The 18,632-nt window shown below is 46.1% G+C and overlaps 1 protein-coding gene across 4 annotated transcripts in view; it reads left to right on the plus strand.

Annotated features, from left to right (window-relative positions):
• Positions 1 to 18,632, plus strand: part of Sort1 (sortilin 1) — an 84,482-nt gene that overhangs the window by 34,337 nt on the left and 31,513 nt on the right. For all 4 annotated transcript variants that reach the window (XM_028879378.2, XM_028879380.2, XM_028879381.2 and 1 more), the window contains exons 4-7: positions 10,904 to 11,006; positions 12,301 to 12,465; positions 14,212 to 14,285; positions 17,164 to 17,213. In XM_028879378.2, coding sequence (XP_028735211.1) covers positions 10,904 to 11,006; positions 12,301 to 12,465; positions 14,212 to 14,285; positions 17,164 to 17,213 — 392 coding nt within the window. The remainder of the gene's footprint in view (positions 1 to 10,903; positions 11,007 to 12,300; positions 12,466 to 14,211; positions 14,286 to 17,163; positions 17,214 to 18,632) is intronic.

An 18,632-nucleotide genomic window follows, 5' to 3' on the forward strand; every position in this document is an offset into this window, starting at 1 on the left:
GACCTTTGACATCTGCCCAGGGGCCTGGAGCCAGAGTTTTCTATTCAGCATGGCAATGTTGACTTAAAATAAGCAAATACTCCTTTAAGCCCAGAAGAAGTCACATCTTAGAATTGCCAAAAGCTCCATGAAGGTTGGGCACTGCATTAACCAGAGACTCTCTGGCCAAGTTACTAACAAATAGCAGGCAGGCATAAGTGTTAGTGAATGAATGAATGAATGAATGAATGAATGAATACTTTGATTTCCGTGGAGATTTTATACTGAGGATTTTTGTTTGTTTCTTATAGATTGGCAGTATACTGTAGAATCTGGGTGTTAAAAAAAAAAGGCCCACAGCAGGTGCCTTTGTTTCTATAATTAGAGCAGAAGCTAAATAATTATAGATAGAAGCAAAGTCCCCTGTTTGGAGAGGAGAAGGTATATTTAAAACTTTGTACGTTGATTTCATTAGCGTTTCTAGCATTTAAGAATCCTCACGACGATGGAGTCTCCCCACGTACAGCGTCCCTCCTCAGCTCATCTTCCACTCTAGAAGTGATAGCATCATAGTATAACGCACTTGGACATCTAAAGGGAAGAAGGGCTGACCTCAGCAGAGTGCCGTCTTCCTTTATTTACAGTTGATTATCCTGACTTTCTCCTTCTGGCCTGGATCTGTCGTGCAGCTCTGTTGTCTTAGGAAGCAACATAGAAAAGCAGAAGGCTGCCGAGTTTTAGATGGCAAGCAGGCCAGGGGTTGACTCTCCACGCCGTCATTGGCACGTCACGTGATCCCTTAAGACCTTTCCGTCATCTGTTTAAGGAGTATGATGCCGGTGCTCACCTCAGGGGGGCCCTGAGGACTCTGTAATGCTCCGCGTGAAGTGAGAGAGCTTGGTCTAGTGACCACGGGTGGCAGGTGGCGGGCCACTGGGCTGCACTAGTTGTCAGAGTGAATGGAAAACCTTCCATGACGGTACAGAGTGATGGTCTGCCCCCCCCCCCCCCATTCCTCCATTACTCTGCTAATGCCAGCCCCTGCCAGCAGGTCCGCATTCCTAAGCCTCTGCTTCACAGACTTCCCATCCCCATTAGTCACTGCCCATAGGTCTCCTGTACTAGTCACCCTCGCTTTTTGTGGGACTGATAGTTTACTTAATCGATACTCTGTTGGACAGTTAGGATGTAGCCATTTTTTTTTTCTCACTGAAACTACTGTTTCTATGCTGCATCTCCCTTTTGTGTCTCAGGAATGCTCATTTCCAGTTCATCCTTTCGTAGCAAATGGAAACCTCTTCTCCGATCATTGACGGCCTCCTATTTTGAAGGCTTTTTATTAAGCTCCCCGCTCTCTGTGTTGGACTGTCTTCCATACGTAACGCTTCAGCCAGTGTTTCCTTCATGCCTTACGAATTCTTCTCTTTTGTTTGTGTTTGTCTACTACGTTGCTTTTGAGCCCTGTGGCTGGAATTGGAGCTAATGAATTCCAGCAGTGAAGCCGATCCTCTTCCTTGTCAGTGAGGTGCTTACAGGGCCCCAGTCACTGTTTAAATACCGCCCACAGGCTGCCTGAGCCTTTCACCCGGATACCCCTCTTTGCTAACACACCCCTTACTAGAGAGCAGTCCTGCTCGGCTGTGATACGGTGTCATGTGACCAAGGCTCCTTTTCTTCTTGGCACCTCAGTATTGCTGCCATGGTCTCTACCAGTCACTGTGAACATTCATTATCTCTCCTCGCTGTGCAGTGAAGTCGGATTCTGTCCCCTCTCCCGGAGTTTAGGAGGAAGCCATAAATATGCCCCGTTGCCTCTCCCACTGGCCGGGCCTGGCCTGAAATGACTCTTGTTGACACACCAGTCAAAGGGCACCTGTTGCTTCAGAAATGGAAAAGGGAGGGGCCCTTTACTCAGAAAGGGTTCTGAATATGGTTTGGTTGCCCAATCACAAATAAAACCAGAGCTGGCAGAATCCACTCCAGCGACTCCTTGGTTTTTCCACAGCTTTGATGACCATAGTTTATCGGATTGCCTTTGTTAGGAAAGTTTCCTTTGGTATGCAAATTACAGGATAGTAATAGGTAAATGTGTGCCTCCTGCTGGGTAGAGTAAGGCTTACCAGAACACAAGGAAGTTGTCTCTGCTGCCTCCATAATGTCAGAGAAAGAAGAGCAGAGAAGGAATTCGTGAAGGAATAGAATAGACCAATCATAAGTTAGAAGAGCACTGAATCATCTCTCCAGTCCCATGTGCCAGCCTTTTAAAAAGTATTTTTGTTAATTCCTTGAGAGTTTCATACATTGTATTTTGAACATATTCACTCTCCTTCCCTGAACTCCTTCCAGATCCATGACCCCGTTCCATACCCACCCAACTTTGTGTCCTCAAAAAAAAGAAAGAAAGAAAGAAAGAAAGAAAGAAAGGAAGGAAGGAAGGAAGGAAGGAAGGAAGGAAGGAAGGAAGGAAGGAAGGAAGGAAGGAAGAAAGAAAGAAAGAAAGGAAGGAAGGAAGAAAGAAAATCAGCTTCCTCTCTTTCAGCAGCTATCAGTTCCCAGTAGCGCCTCAGCTAGGCATGGGGTTCCACCACCACCACCACCCTCTGTGCTGGGGTTTGTCTGTCTTGAGCTGTCACAGGTCTGTGCATATTGTCACAACTACCGTTGAGTTCAGATGTGCAGCTAGCATTCTCTTTCACATTCATCGCCTGTGGGGCGTTCACCCACCAACCCCACAGTTCCCCAGAGTTTTCTTGAGTACGAGCAGCAGGAAATATTGGACAGAAGGATTTATATTGCAGAGATAAACAGATAGGAAATAAAGGATAGCCTCGAGAAGGCCTGGAACCTATTCCAACAGGCCCTGACTGTCTCTGCCCCAGGGTTTTTATAGAGATGTCAAGGGGTGGAGCAAAAGACCTCCCCCCAGCACAGCCAAGTGCAGACCATCTCAGACACCTGCACTCAGGCCTGTGGTTCTAATCATCCTCTTTATGCGGACCTGCTGGGTAAAGCCACGAGGAACCCGAGAACGGGCTCCCACAATCGCTGCTACAATCACAACAGGCAAGAAATGGAAACGGCCTATATATCTGTCAGTAGAGGAATAAAAATGTCATACATTTACATAATGGAATAGTATTCAGCTGCTAGGAAAAATAAAATTATTAAGTGTGAAGGTAAATGGCTGGAGATGAAAACAATTATTCTGAGCAAGGTAACCCAGACTCAAATGTTGCATGTTTTCTCTCATGTGTGAATGTTAGCTTTGAATCTTCAGATAGGTTTGTTTCATTAGGAATATCCACAGAAGTCAGGAAATTAGTAAGGGCCATGGGGAGTGGGGAGGCTTTCTGGGAGGGAAGAGAGAACCCAGTGATAGAAAAGGGAAAGTCGGAGCAGGAAGGGTTAAATGGGGAATGTATAGGATGGAGGTAGAAGTGGACTACAAGGAGGAATAACTAACACTAACAATCTTTTGAGAAAGTCATATGAAAACTACTACCACAGAAGCTTCCTGAAATATATAGGCTACCTCAAATTCGAGCACATTGCCATTTCTCTTGGTTACCCTCCAAAACTTTATAGCAAGATCCTATTGCTAAAGGTACCACATGCTTGAGTCATAAAACCTGGAGAGATCAAGCTGGTCTTGACCTGGAAGCTTCATCTCTCTCAGGCAGCTTTTACAGTGCTGGGAGGTGCTATGCGTGCTACCAGAGGAGAAAAGCAGGCATCAGTCTTATTCAGTGGTGAACGCTGCACGCTACAGTAATGACCTCTGGTGCATCAGTGGCGGCAGCGTCACAGAAGGAACCAGCCAGCTTCCGATTGGATTTGAAGCCCACTCCTCAAGATGGAACCCACACCACACACCTGCACTGTTATTGGTGCCTAGAACTTTCGGCAAGATAGGTTGTAGGCTCTAGGGGAGAACCTACTACTCTTACTCTGCTAAATGGACTTAAGCCGATTCCTAGTGACTTACTATTAAGCCCATAGATTCGTGCATCTCCCAGACTTCATCAGAGCTGCTTCCTTTTGCAGTTAATTAGGTGGCAGTTAATAGAGACCTACAACTGGTCACAGTGCAGTAAGAGACGATGACGAGCTCAGCCCTAAGTGGGACATCTCCGTCACACCCCCTCCCCCCACCATACAGGTGCCATTGTGGAAGAGGGCGGGGGAAGACTGGAATAGCCAGAGGAGATGGAGGACAAGGAAACTGTTCTGTGCCAGCCTTTAGATGACAGGCTGTTTAGTCTTCACCACGGAAGATGGTGACAGACAGGAGAACCCTGTGCAACGCCAGCCTGGGCTAGAGTGGAACGCTGTCACAAGCAACAAACGTGTCTATGTATATACATGTACACGTATCAACACATGGATGGAAAGTTCATGAAAATACATAATGGCCTATTGCTTTTAACACAATTTCAATTTTACAAAATCGAGAATTTTCCATCAAAGGAAAATAAAGGTCCCAGATACTCAGCTTCCTTTTATCTTAACAGTTCTATGGTTTTATTTTCTCTGCCTTACTCTATTTTTGCATCATATTTTTATGATTCCCATAAAACACATATTTTCCCAATAATTATAAAGCACAACAAAGTATTAAAAACAAAAACATAAAGCAGCATCACACAGTCAGAAAACAAATTAGAATAGGGGGAGTTAGGTTTAGTATGAATTCAAATTCTGCCATTTTTACCTGGCTTCTTTTTCAGGTCCACGATTCCTTTAGCACATTTTAATGAGCCACATTCTCCTGGCTGATATTTTAACTGAAAATTTCAATGTAATTGGTTCAGATGGTTGTGACAGTTGGGTTTTTTAAATTGTCACAAATGCTGAATCAGTTGAGTGTAGTGGCACGCACCTTGGATACCAGTTCTCAGGAGGCACAGGCAGGCGGATCTCTGTGGGTATGAGCCAAACCTGGTCCACATTGCAAGACTGAGGTCAGCCAGCACTCTGTAGTGAGACCCCATCTCAAGGGCGGGGTGGGGGGTGGGGGTGGGGGTGGGGGGTGGGGGAAACCAAACAAAAATAAAAGCCAAATGCTGAGTCATTGCTCCTACAGGAGATACATAGTGAGTTTTCTGCAAATATCTGTTCATAATATTCACCAACTGATCGACACATAACCTTACTTCACTGTGTTTCTATTTAAAAATATCTAATTTAAAATGCGTTGTTGCTTCATTAAATTTGAATTTATGGCCAAAAGCACTCTAACTCTTACTCAAATGAAGTTTACCTACCACCCATGTTGCCTGAGGGGGACATATCTAAGATTCTTTGTGTTTAGGTGTAACAGTACATCCACAACACAGAGAGAGAGAGCAACAGCAAAAAAGTACAAAAACGGAACACGTTGGCACGAAAAGGTTCCTTGTTTATAGTGAGAAAGTAGACACCACAAGGCAGAGCGGTATCTTGTTGGGGTGGTGATGTTTTGGGGGGGCACTTTACACACCTAGGCAAGCACTCTATCATTGATTGAGCTCCATTCTTTGTCCAAATATCATGTTGTTTAATCTCAGCTGGAAACAAATGACCAGGGTGGGTTTGTTGTGTTTTGTTTTCTTATAAATGTCTGCAGAGAGCCACAAAAGTACCGTGAGGGTTGAATTTGAAATTACAAATAAATTCAAGTAAGTAGGCAATTTGCAAATGATGTGTGAGAAATGAAAACCAACCATATAAACATTAGTGAAAACTACAAAACTAATTATTTTTTTAATTAGTCATCAGCCTTATTGCTTTCATGTTAGGATCTGTTGTAGTGATTTAATCATAGGAAAATGAGTAAAAGAGGTAGACTGGATAGAGGTCGAAAGAGTTTGAGGTACATTCTGGGCTAAGCCTGGATTGCTGTGAGTACAATTTCTTAAGTGATTCTATTGAAGATCCAGAAAGAAAATATGGAGCGTTAATGTTCTAGAATGCTTCTAGACTCATGACTGGATGTTGTTAAAACATGGATGAGAAGCCACTGTGATCAGGTCTCAGAAATGAGGCATGCGTTATGGACAGTGGAAAAGGAAAGGCTGTCTCCTGCAGTGGCAAAGACTGGGCGGAGCTGTGTTCATGAAGTATTGTTATGCCAATGATGGAAGTTACTAGCGAGAATGAGATTGGAAATGCAGCTGAAGCATTTCTAAGCCAGGTGTTGAAGTTGCAGCTTGGCTTCCTGACAGCTGATAGTAAGAAGCAAAGAGAGAGAAATGACTTAAGACAGAATTGTTAAGAAGAAAGGAAGCAGAATTTAAGGATTAAGAATTTAAGCAGAAAATCCTCAGTCCATCCGTAGTGTAGGGTAAGAGGGCCAATGAAACACACTCTTACCCTAAAACCAAAGCCGGTGAAAGAAATACACTTTCCCAAAGAAACACACTCTGCCCCTGACCAACTTAGCATGAAAACCAACCAATCCCTGAGCACGAAATCCAGCCAGTCTCTGAGTTTGTCCAAACTCAGGGATTGAAATTCAAACAGTTCCCACTCTGAAAATCTTAACCCTGGAAAAACTGCCCCTAAGAAGCCCTACATAAACCATGTAGCTGTCCAGTTGGGAGCTGCCCTTTCCACCCCAGCAGAAAAGCCACCCTCCTGGAATCTTCCCTCCCAATAAATCTCAAGTGAGTTTTGGATGAAAACCTTTTGTCAGCCAGAGCAAATTGCTACATTTCTTGGGGAGGGGGTGTTTGGAAGTAGGGTGTGTGTGTAGAGGGAGGTGAAGGGGGGCCCACCAGAACAGAGCTGTAGGTATTGCCTGGTCTCTGACAGCCAGGATACTTTTCCCTTCAGAGCTGTAGGTATAGCCTGGCGTCTGACGGCCAGGATACCTTTCTGTCCAGAGCTGTAACACTTACACATACTCCAAAAATTGTAAACATGAAGAAGATGGTCAAGGGGCCATTTAATGAAGGGGACTAATATGCATGTGAAGTGAGAGTTTAATTAACCACCCGCAGGAAAACTGACAAATGGGAAGGGATGAAGGAAGGCCGCTGGACTTCTTGAATTTGATAGGATAGGACTAGAGTTATTCAGCTAATACAGACTATTCTGCAAGACCAGGAGGAAGCAGTTCAGAGATCATCAAGATTGTTTCCTCGGGTTCAAAATTGGGGGGAGGAGGGGTATTTATCACAGACTTAGTGGACCAGATGTCTTCCACCTGAAGCTGTGGTGGGTGCAGGCTACTCAGAGCCCTTATACATTGAAAGCACAAGGCTTGGTTCATCTCTTGGCTAGAGAGAGGTTTGTTGCAGGTTCACTGTACCTTGGATCTCACCCATATCTGATTTAGATGATATATGTGATCATTTTAAATTGTCAGCTTGATACAATAGAATGACCTGAGAGGAAAGTCTGTGTATTTACTTATTTTGAGAGAAGGTCTCACTATGTAGCTCTGGCTGGCCTAGAACTTGTTATGTAGAACAGGCTGGCCTCAAACTTGCAGAGATTTGACTGCCTCTGCCTCCTGAGTGCTAGAATAAAGGCATGCCCAGCAAGAGGGAAGTCTTTAATTAAGAGTTGTCTAGACTGGGTGTGGTGTCACACACCTTTAATCCCAGCACTTGGGAGGCAGAAGCAGGCAGATCTCTGTGAGTTCGAGGCTAGCCTGGTTTACAGAGCGAGTTCCAGGACAGGATCCTAAGCTACACAGAGAAGTCTTGTCTCGAAAAAACAAAAAAACAAACAAACCAAAAAAAGTTGTCTAGGTCAAGTTTGCCCTTGGCAGGCCTGTGCGGGATATTCTTGATGGTTAGTTGATGTGAGAAGATCCAGCCCACCCTGAGTGGCACCATTCCTTAAGCAGGAGCTCCTGAACTGTACGAGGAGGGACCCTAGGTAGGTAGGTGATTCGGACATGAGAGCAAGGTCCTTACTGATAGGATTGGTGGGCTGCATAGCAAGACCCCAATTAAAAAAAAAACAAATAAACAAATAAATAAAAGCTGGTAGGAACTGGGCCTCAGCAGACATGGAGTCTCTCAGTGCCCTGACTTGGGTTTCGCGGCCTCCAGAATATGGTATTCTATCATAACCAAGTGACTTAGCCAAGTTCTGTTCTATACACATTTGTGCTTGGCAATGTCTTGAGCTGAAACCATTAGTGCCCATGTTCACACCACAGACATAGACTAAAATGATCACTTATTTTTGGCAACCAGAAGATGTGGCTGGAATTGTTATTAAGAAGACTTATTTCTAAAGCAGATGGTTTTTACAGGGTTTTCATGGTTAGCAATCATTTGATTACTATTTATAATTATATTGTCATCTGGAGTTTGAGAAATAAATTTCTTTTTTAGGATGTTTTGTTAATTTCCCGTTCATGCTGATGCGTATAATATACTGACAGAACCCCACTTAACTCCCAATGGTTAGCTCTAGTCCATTTTCTCCACCTGCTTGACCAGCTGAAGTAGTGGAGGGTTGTCATGGATTTTTTTTTTTTTTTGTTTTTTCTTTGTTTCACTCACTTTTTTTTTCTGGAGGGCAGGGATGCGTTCATCGCACCAAGTTCTTAAAAAGCAAGCAACCGCGCCAGCGGGCTTGTGAAGCTTCCCTGGGGGCGTTACAAAGGAAGGAAGATTTGTAAACCCGGGCTACTCAAGCTGCTGCAGCTCCTGGGGCAGTTGTCTGAGCTGCTGCTGATGGTCTGCGCCCTGCGGAGCTAATGCATGTCTCCTGCTGGCTGCCTAGAAGATAAGAAAAGATCCTGTACTCCAAAGCCAGAGATGGGACTGTAAAGGAAACGGCTGGATGGGACCCAGTCTGTTTTATTTATCTAGGAAGTGGAGGGGGGTGGGGCGCTGGGGGTGGGGTGTAGAGGAGTCACCCTAGTAACTCGGAGACAGACGAAGTTTGCTTTATCATCCCTGGAGACTGCTCAGGCAGGCCCAGGCCTGTCCCTCGTGCCTGGAGCTGCTGCTACTGCCAAGGAGAGACTAACAAGAGAAATGATGATTCCCAAGCTGTCAGAATGAAAGACTCCTCGCAAATACTTTGGGGCTAAGAATGGAAAGAACTGGACTGTGGTTTCAACTTTGTCTTTAATTAGCTGCTTGACTTTTGATAAGTTGCCTCCCCTTGCACATCCCCCTGTGAACACAGGAGTCGCACACAATGGTCTCCTCAGCCCTTTGCATCTCTCGTGTTCCTTAGTTTTTGATTACTTATTGAGGTCTCTCCCCACATCTGTAGTGTCTTATTAAATAATAAATGTGAACATTGCTGCAGATTTCTTCTGGCTCTGGAAAACCGGCTTGCAATGTCTTCACCAATGGATATATATATCTTTCTTTGATAATTTCACATGTGTATATATAATGATCATATAAACCCCCCACTTATTCCCTCCAGCCCCCCCTGTACTCCTCCCAATGACACCCTACTGACTTAGTCTTGTTCTTTTTTCCTTTTTCTTTCTGTTTTGTTTTTTGGTTAAGTCAGTAAGGCCAATGGTCGCTGCCCATGTGTGCATGGGTGTGAGGCCACCCACCGGAATGTTGAGAAACTGACCACTGGTCACACCAGCCAAGAAATTTCCCCAGCAGCCAGGAGTTCCTCCAGAAAGGGTGGCCCCGTCTGTGTGGGAGTTTTGGCTAGCTTGCTCCTGTGCGGGTAGCCATAGCTCATGCGACTTCTGGGTATCATTTCCCTGTCACTTCCAGCATTTCCCAGCAGTCCTCTCCATCTTCCAGCTTTCACATTCCCTTTTGACTTTTCCGTGATGTTCCCCAGCCTTGGCAGAGGGTGGGGAGCTGAGAAAGATACCCCATTTGGGCCTGAGCACTCAGTCTCTTCTCGGCCTTTCGGCTACTTAGGTGTGTCCGTATCAGCCGCTGCCCACTGCATAAACAATCTTCTCTGACAAGGCTGCAAGTCCAGGTCCTGCGTCAGATCCAATCCCTTTAAATTAATCAATATCAAGTTTGAGGATTAGTGCCATTTTTAGAGAGTTGGGCATAGTGTTAGGCCTGTCGTTAGGCTGCTGGTTCTGTTACTTCTCAAAAATCTACACATGGATTCCAGTGCTTCCCAGAGGCTTTATTGGAATGGAATTTGGGGGGAAACTTTGAGAAACCAAGAGTTGAAGTTGGTCATTTGCTTTCTCTAGTTGTAGTTTTTATGCTCCACGAGTTAGTAACTTGTGCCTGAGTTAGGGATGCTAACCTCTCACAGGAAAACATCAAGACCACCTGCTGTACTTAAGCTGGCTGGATGTGGTCTTGGCGGGTGGAGCCAGGGGGCTGGGCCACTGCAGAGGCCCAATTCAAACTAGTTTGAATAACAAGGAAATTGTTGATTCTCATAACTAAAGACGGAGACTACATGCTTCAGGGTCAGTTTGATCTGTGTTGTATACTCTGCTTTTCTGGGATTCTAGAGTTACCTCAGTTGCCCTTTCATTGTGAAAAAAATAGTAATTTTTTTTTTGGTCTGTATTCACATACCACATTGTAGGGGTTTCTCAACAATGATGCTTCGAGACTTGGAGCCAGATAATTTTCTGTTGCAGGATGTCCAGTAACCTCATTGCCTAAGTAGTATCTGTATTTTGATAATCAAAACTGTGCTTGGCTATCCCACAAGTAGGCGTGGGGAACAAATCCACCCCAGCTGGGAACCACTGCTCTAAAAGAAGGCTAACCAGTTTTAGCAAGTGGCTTATCTGTAATGTGTTTCCTAGAAAATCTCAAGGGAAGGCCTTCTTCTCTCTTTGGCTCGACCTTAGGTCACGCCCCCTCTGGAATCTGTCACTGGCAAAGGGAAGTAACATGTCCTTTAGACTAATCCCACCCTGACTGAGAAAGTCATGCAGGGGAGTTAAAGCCAAGAAGTCTGGCGGGCCTGCTCCTCTACACTCTAAACATCCTTCTTTTTTCCTTCTCCCTCTCAGTGAGGATTATGGAAAGAACTTTAAGGATATTACAAATCTCATCAATAACACCTTCATTCGGACTGAATTTGGCATGGCTATTGGTCCTGAGAACTCCGGAAAGGTGAGACTCCTCCCTGCATGTGAAGTGGGTGCTCCGTGCCACCTGAAAGCTGTTAGTGCTGGAATGACCCAGGGGTTCACAGTATTGCATGTGTGAGGCTTAGTTTTAATGGTCAACACGATACAATCTAGAATCACTCAGGAAGAGACTCAGGGGAAGGTTGTCTAGATCAAATTGGCCTGTGGGCATGTCTCTGGGGGGATCATCCTGATTGCATTAACTGCTATGGGAAGCAGACCCAGCCCAGTGTGGGCAGCACAGTTCCCTAGGCAGAGGGTCACAGGCTGTGTAAGTGTGGAAACGGTGCTGAGCACAAGCAGGCAAGCATGTGTGTGTGTTCACTCTCTGCTCTTGACTGTGGATGTGACCAGCTGCTTCAGATTCTTGTCTTGGCTTCCACACAATGATAGACTGTAACCTGGAATTGAGAGCCAAATAAACCCCTTCTCTCCTAACCTGTTTTTTTGTCAGGGTGTTTCATCACAGCAGCATAAATGAACTTAGGACCGCATTTTAGTTTGGTATTGCTGTATTTTAAAATTAAACATAGTCTGATACCGATTGTCTTAGGGTTTCTGTTGCTGTGAAGAGACACCATGGCCGTGGCAACTCTTACAAAGGAAAAACATTTAACTGGGGTGGCTTACAGTTTCAGAGGGTCAGTCCATCATCATCATGGTACCACATGGTGGTGTGCAGGCAGACACGGTGCTGGAGAAGGAGCTGAGAGTCCTACATCCTGACCTGCAGGCAGCAGGAAGTGGTCTGAGTGTCACACCGAGTGAAGTTTGAACAAAGGAGACCTCAAAGCCCATGCTACAGTGACACACTTCCTCCAACAAGGCCACACCTAGTCCAGCAAAGCCACACCTCCTAATAACGCCACTCCCTATGAGCATATGGAGGGCAATCACATTCAAACTACCACACTGATCATAATAGAATGGGATTTCCACAGACTTCTTTTTTTCCTGGTTCACATCCAAGATGCACCCAAACCCTTCTTACTTAGCTGGTAGTTGTTCAGCATTGCAGCATGGACTCCCTTTGACAACCCTGTAGTCTTTGGGGAAACTACATCTCAAAACTAGCCAGAGTAAAAAAAAAAATCATAGGTATGATGCATTGGCAGGATATCTCTCTTATAAGACTAAAACTTGGACGGACGGGGACACACACACACACACACACACACACACACACACACACACACACACACACACACGCCCTGCAGGACCCTCCCCTGCTCTCACCGTGTTCCTCCCTAACCCTGACCTCTCCTCTCCCTGGCCAGGTGATATTAACAGCAGAGGTGTCTGGGGGAAGCCGAGGAGGGAGAGTGTTCAGGTCTTCAGACTTTGCCAAGAACTTTGTGCAGACAGACCTCCCCTTCCATCCTCTGACTCAGATGATGTACAGCCCTCAGAACTCGGATTACCTGCTAGCTCTCAGCACAGAGGTGAGTCCTCCTTGAACTTGCCTTTTCTTGTTTACAGCATCATAATATACCGGCTTTAAAGGATCCTCTAGCACGTTACATCAGACTTTTCCCCAAAGTCTCCTTGTGATGAAATGTGTGTTTTTTACACCCTGTTCCCATCTGGGTATGACTTCGTATACCATCTCTTCTAGGTATGTGTGATGTGTAGTTGTCATTCTATGCTTTTTTAATGAATGAATGTCTGCTGCTGGAATAACGAAGTCAAGAACACTTTGCAGTCATCATTCTCGAGCTGCAAAGGACAAGTATAAATTGTCACCCTCCTAAGACTGTCACTGTTACCAGAGGAGAGGAAGTTGAGGAGACTAGCACTGAAGACTGATTCTACCCGAGGAGACCCAGTCAGTGTCTGCTGGGCCAGGATCTTTCTCTCCCACCCCCACCGAGGCGGCTCGGATGAGCTCCCGTTGTCAATATAATTGACATTGGCGGACATCGTGTTCTTAATTGCTGCGTTTCAGAGCAGGGGCCAATCCTGTTTGCATGGCTCTATGACCCCGCTGCCTTTGATTCTACCTTTCTAGATGGTCCTTCTTGGTCTCTTTCTTAGACTCCGTTCAGCTTACCCTTAACTGCCGTCTGTTCATTTTACATTGAGCAACCGCTTTAAAGATTCTCAGATCCTTACCTCTGGCCCTGGCTTTCCCATAGGCCATCAGGTTCCTGTCTTGCTGACCCCAGAGGCACTGTCAGGTGTGTGTCCCACAGGCAGCTCAAACTCAGTCCTAGCAGATCTTTTCTGCTCCTCTCTCAGGCGTGATCCTACAGTATTTATAGTAATTAATGGATACAATGTACCCCACACCTGACGTCATTGACTTACACACACACAGGCACACACACACATACACACACACACTGGACTAACTATTGGAAAAGTCGGTTCTCTTCTGGCTTCATCTCTAGCTGACCCCATTCCCCAGGGCCACGGTTGAAGACGTCATTAACTCTCACAGAACTGACTGGCACTGACTCAGTCGCATCCTACTTCTCCCTGGGATGCTCCGAAGCCCCTTCCCCCATTCTCATCTCTGGCTCTGAAGCTGTCATTCTGCTCCCAGCGTGCCTTCCTGGCGAGAGCTCACATACAGTAAAGCCAGGTTCCTCACCTCACCTCTCATCGTCAGCTCCGCATCCCTCGCCTTGGAATGATGATGCTCCACTGATGTCCTTTGACCTTCCTGCCCCTCCATGTCTGTCCCCTTCCTGCCTTTGCCAGGCTTCACTTGTCTTTCCTTTGGATCACGCCGCCCATCAATCCAGTCAGTCAACTGTCGCTGCGCACGGCGCCCCCCCTCCCCTCCCCTCCCCTCCCCCTCCTCCACTGGACCTCATCCATAACACCACATGGTAGTGCGTCTTCTTCTCATCTGTGTCCCCTGTGAAACTGTGAGAGGCTTGAGAGACGGAATGCAGTGTCTGGTACGCCGCCTGGCACACGGGGTGCTTTATATGAATTTGTTGTTCTCAATCCCAAGACTCAAAGGAGTCTGGGTAATGCGTGTGTGTGTGTGTGTGTGTGTGTGTGTGTGTGTGTGTGTGTGTACATGTGCATGCATGAGTGTGTGTTGTGAGTGTTTTGCTCAGACTGCTCCAGTGTGTGTTTCTAATGTACTGACTGATTGGATGTGAATTATTAAAGGTCATATAAACAGCTGCAAAGAATAAAGCTGGAATTTTGATAAGTCATTTTTAATCTTTCAGAATGGCCTGTGGGTGTCCAAGAATTTTGGGGAAAAATGGGAAGAAATCCACAAAGCAGTATGTTTGGCCAAATGGTGAGTAGCACAAGACTCCATCTGTGCGGGGCCCCAAACCTTAGCGCTGCCAATGTCACATGGGTAAATAGCAGGCACTTGCTGTGTGCCAAGTGCTCTTCAGGGTCCCATGAGGGAAGAGAGAGGGGACACAGGTCTGGGACACAGACCCGGCCCTGGGGGAGCTGCTGTCTGTGTTGGGAAGGAGGATTTTTGCCTCAGTGAATGTTATTAGGCGTATGACTGCTGCCTACAAAGAGTTTTTTCTCCCTAGCTGGTGACATCCATTGGGACACAAAATGGAGCTTTAATGTGGGGTCTGTGGTACGTCTCTAGAGCCAGGCTTACACTTCCTCGTCTAGCACTCCATTTCAGTTGCGTAAAACATAGTGTGAACTCAGGAAGAGCTGAAAGGGCTCCCAGACTGCGCAAGTGCCACCATTTGCAGCAAGAAAACACTCTCTTCCGCTGGCAGTGTGCCCTGCCCCTCCGCGCCTCCCAAAGACCGAGGACCAGAGGCAGCTCTGCCCTAGGAGCAAAGTCGCTTTTGCTCCAGCCTGGCTCTGTTGCTAGTCAGTGGCTTTACCCTCTCTGGGCTTCAGTTCCCTCTTGGTAAAAGGAGGAGGCTTCTTTGCAGAATATGGAGGGTGGAAGCAAGAATTGAATCAGCAGCTCAGACCTCCCACGTCCTGCTTCTCAGGTCCGTGTTCTGAGTCCCTTCTTTTCCACTGACTAATTTCAACAAATCTGGTGATCTGGGTTCCCAGTCCACAGCAGATAGCTGCCAGAGATGAGCTATGGGGCTGCTAGCAGCAAGTCCACAGCAACGTTAGAATTACAGCCTGAGAGCTGGAAGCAGGCAGGAGAGCCATGGAAAAAACAGAGACAAAACCCAGGGCCAAATTACTGTGCCAGATCAGGGGAGGACACTCACTTCAGCAACATCTGGAAGAACACTGTATTATGATTATGTATTATGATTGATATGATTAATGTTCCTGGTGATGACCCCAAATCCCAAGAGTTTAATGCGTTCTACTCAGGGAACCAGAAGAATAAATCATACGTATTTGAAACATGTCTATTAAAATCAGTTAAAATACTAGCTATGCAACTTAAGTGAGGTGGGCCTTTTCCAGAAGCAGTCGCTCAATGAGGATTTTAGAGTGCTCCTGTGCGCTCACTCGCCACATCTGGTTTCTTGTTACGTGTTTTAATCAGTGGTGTTGGTACTGGATAGGACTTGACAGCAAGAAAGCCACTTTTATGGTAACTAAGTTAACAAATCCCTTCAAACAGTTTAAGGTATGGTAATCTTAGTCATTGAAATTCATCTTTACAATAAGAAGCTATTTTTAAATGATATTTTATTGCTGATGTAAGGTTTCTTTGTTTTGAGACAAGGTCTCTCTATGGAGCCCTGGCTGTCCTGGAACTTGCTATATAAACCAGGATGGTCTCAAACTCACAGAGATCTGCTTGCCTCTGCCTTCTGAGTGCTGGGATCAAAGATATGCGCCACTACGCCCAGCTTTACACAAGGTTTTTTACCTTTACAATTGTTTTCCTCATGGGACTTTCACCTATGTGTGTGTATGTGCACCATGTGCATGAGGTGCCTACAGGGGTCAGAAGAGGCAGCAGACTCCCTGGCATAGAAGTTACAGACAGTTGTGAGCCAGCATGTGGGTGCTGGGAAGTGAACCCAGGTCCTCTGCAAGAGCAACAAAAGCTCTTAACTGCTGAGCCATCCCTCCAGCCCTGGTATCTTACTTTTGTACGACATTTAATTGCTTAGCTCTAAACTCAAGGTAGCTATGCTACTGATGCTGATGACCCACCTTTAGATCTTTGATCTCTAGGAATTTACAGCCTGAAGTTCTAAAAAAGCATGCTCAAACCCAGGACCTTTTGCTGATGGTAATCTATAAGTGCTATCAGATCTCATTCCCTGCAAACTGCCTCTCCAAGTTTCATTTTAAATAATTCAACCTCTGAACTAGTTGTCTATTTGAGATGAAAGAACTAAATTATTTAGCTCATAAAAATTACTGAGCTAAATTCAGATGGGAAGCCACAAAGCCTAAAACCTAGCAGCTGACCCAAAAAAGCCAATCAGTATGACAGAGGCAAGGGGCACACACTGTGCGGTTACAACAGCCGACTAGGCAACAAAGTGACGGCCCACAGTGTGCAGTCTCTAGAAGAGGGCTTCCTGCAGGCTGGCGTCTTATCCACTGGGCTACACGGTCCTTGAACAGGGATTCTTATCTTGGTTACCAACAACATACTGGGATGAGTCATTACTGAGGGAGTTGGTCTGTGCACTTCGAGATGTTTGGAAGTGTCCTGACCTGTACCCAGTAGATGCCAGGAGTAACTTCTGCCTCCTCCTCTCCCCTCCTCAATTGTGGCAACCAAAAATGTCTTCCAATACTTCCAAGTGTCTCAAGGAGGCAGAACTTGCCATTGCTGAGAATCCATTGCTCTGGAATTTTGCAGCTAAAAGGAAAAATTTTTGCAGTGAGGGCCTCACAGGAGATCTAGTTTGTAAGCCAGTGCAGAAAGATTGTGAGGTTATGATTTAGTGACGCAAGAGAGAGGCATGTAGCGGGGTGGGGGGGTGGTCTGAGCCCAGAGGCTGGTTTGGAGTGAAGTACATCACTGCGACTGGAAGAGTTCTCATAATGAAGTAGATGAATGGAGGGGACAGGGAGCCAGGCTGTGGGGAGCTCCACCAGTGGACCATCCCATCCCAGCTCAAACTCTTCCTTCTGAATTCTCACTGTAAACCTGACTAAACCCAGTGAGCAGCATGGCAGCCATTGCCGGGGGCTTTGTGACTAGGCTAACATGGTCTCTTAACCCATTCCTTATCCCTGTCTTTGCCTCCTCGTAGGGGACCAGACAACATCATCTTCTTTACCACCTATGTGAATGGCTCCTGCAGTAAGTACATTGTAGTCCCAGAAAAGAGTGTCCTGGCTGCCCATTCGTGGTAGAACAGTCTGGGTTGTGTGTGGTAGAAACAAAAGATTTTCCCATGCTCCTGCCAATTCAGTAGCTACTGAAAATTCAAAACCGTTAATTACTTTTAAAATCTTGGGCCGGGCGGTGGTGGCGCACGCCTTTAATCCCAGCACTTGGGAGGCAGAGGCAGGTGGATCTCTGTGAGTTTGAGGCCAGCCTGGACTACAGAGCGAGATCCAGGAAAGGCACAAAGCTACACAGAGAAACCCTGTCTCAAAAAACCAAAAATAAATAAATAAATAAATAAATAAATAAATAAATAAATAAAATGAAATCTTGAAATTACAACTAAATTCCTTCATCATGCCCAGGTCAATAAAAATGTAACTATGCCTGGAGATGATACAGCTCATCTTGGCAATCATATGTATTCCTTTTCTCATTATTGTAACCAAGTACCTGACAAACACAACTTACGGGGAGAGAGGTTATTTGGCTCCCAGTTTAGAGGGCGCAGTCCGTCGTGGTGGGGGAGGCATGGAGGCTGCAGCGGCTGTCCCTGGCAGTAGCATCTTGCTGTCTGGCCTGTGCACATGTTGGTGTGTTAGGAAGGAGAGAGCTCAGGTGAGAATGAGAATCAAAGATCATCCATGCCATCTGTAAGCAACCCATTTCTGCTAACGAGGCCACAGCCTAAAAGGTTTCACACCCTCTCAACAGTTCCGCCAACTGGGGTCCAGGAACTCAGACATCTGAGTCTATGGGGGACATTCCACATTTAAACTGTCACGTGCCACCTCAGCCCCTGTTGGCTCACCGTCATCGTATAATGCAAAATACGTTCAGTCCAACATCACAAGTTACTGCTGTCAAAGATCCTATGTCTCTTCTGAGACCCAGGACAGTCTCTTAGCTGTGGGCCTTATAAAAATCAAAACTCGAGTTGCATGTTCCCCGTATACAAGGGCGTGTGCTTCTGAGAGAGCATAGGACAGCATAGGAAGGTGGGAGCCAAGGACCAAACCCATCAGATAAACTGACTCTGAAGCCCCATGCCCACATCTGGGAATCATGGTGGCATCCTCGGAACTTCAGTGACCTTGCGTGGCCCCTCCTCTACAGCTCTTGTTACCTGAGGCCCATGTGGCCTCTTTCTTGAGCCAGCTCCACCTGGGCCTCCAGCCTTCTGCAGTGTATGTCTGTATTTCCAGCATCTTGGGATCTACATTTGTAGCTTATCCTTTACCTGCACAACTTCATGCACTGGCCCCCAAGGGTCTCCCTGCAGAGACTAGCCCAGTTTACATCGCCTGGCCTCACGGGCTCTTTCATGAGACAAATCTCGATGACCCATCACTCATACATTCTGCTTACCTGAAAAAGCACCACGTGGACAAT

Source organism: Peromyscus leucopus, chromosome 6 (genome assembly GCF_004664715.2).
Source record: "Peromyscus leucopus breed LL Stock chromosome 6, UCI_PerLeu_2.1, whole genome shotgun sequence".
NCBI classification, from domain to species: Eukaryota; Metazoa; Chordata; class Mammalia; order Rodentia; family Cricetidae; genus Peromyscus; species Peromyscus leucopus.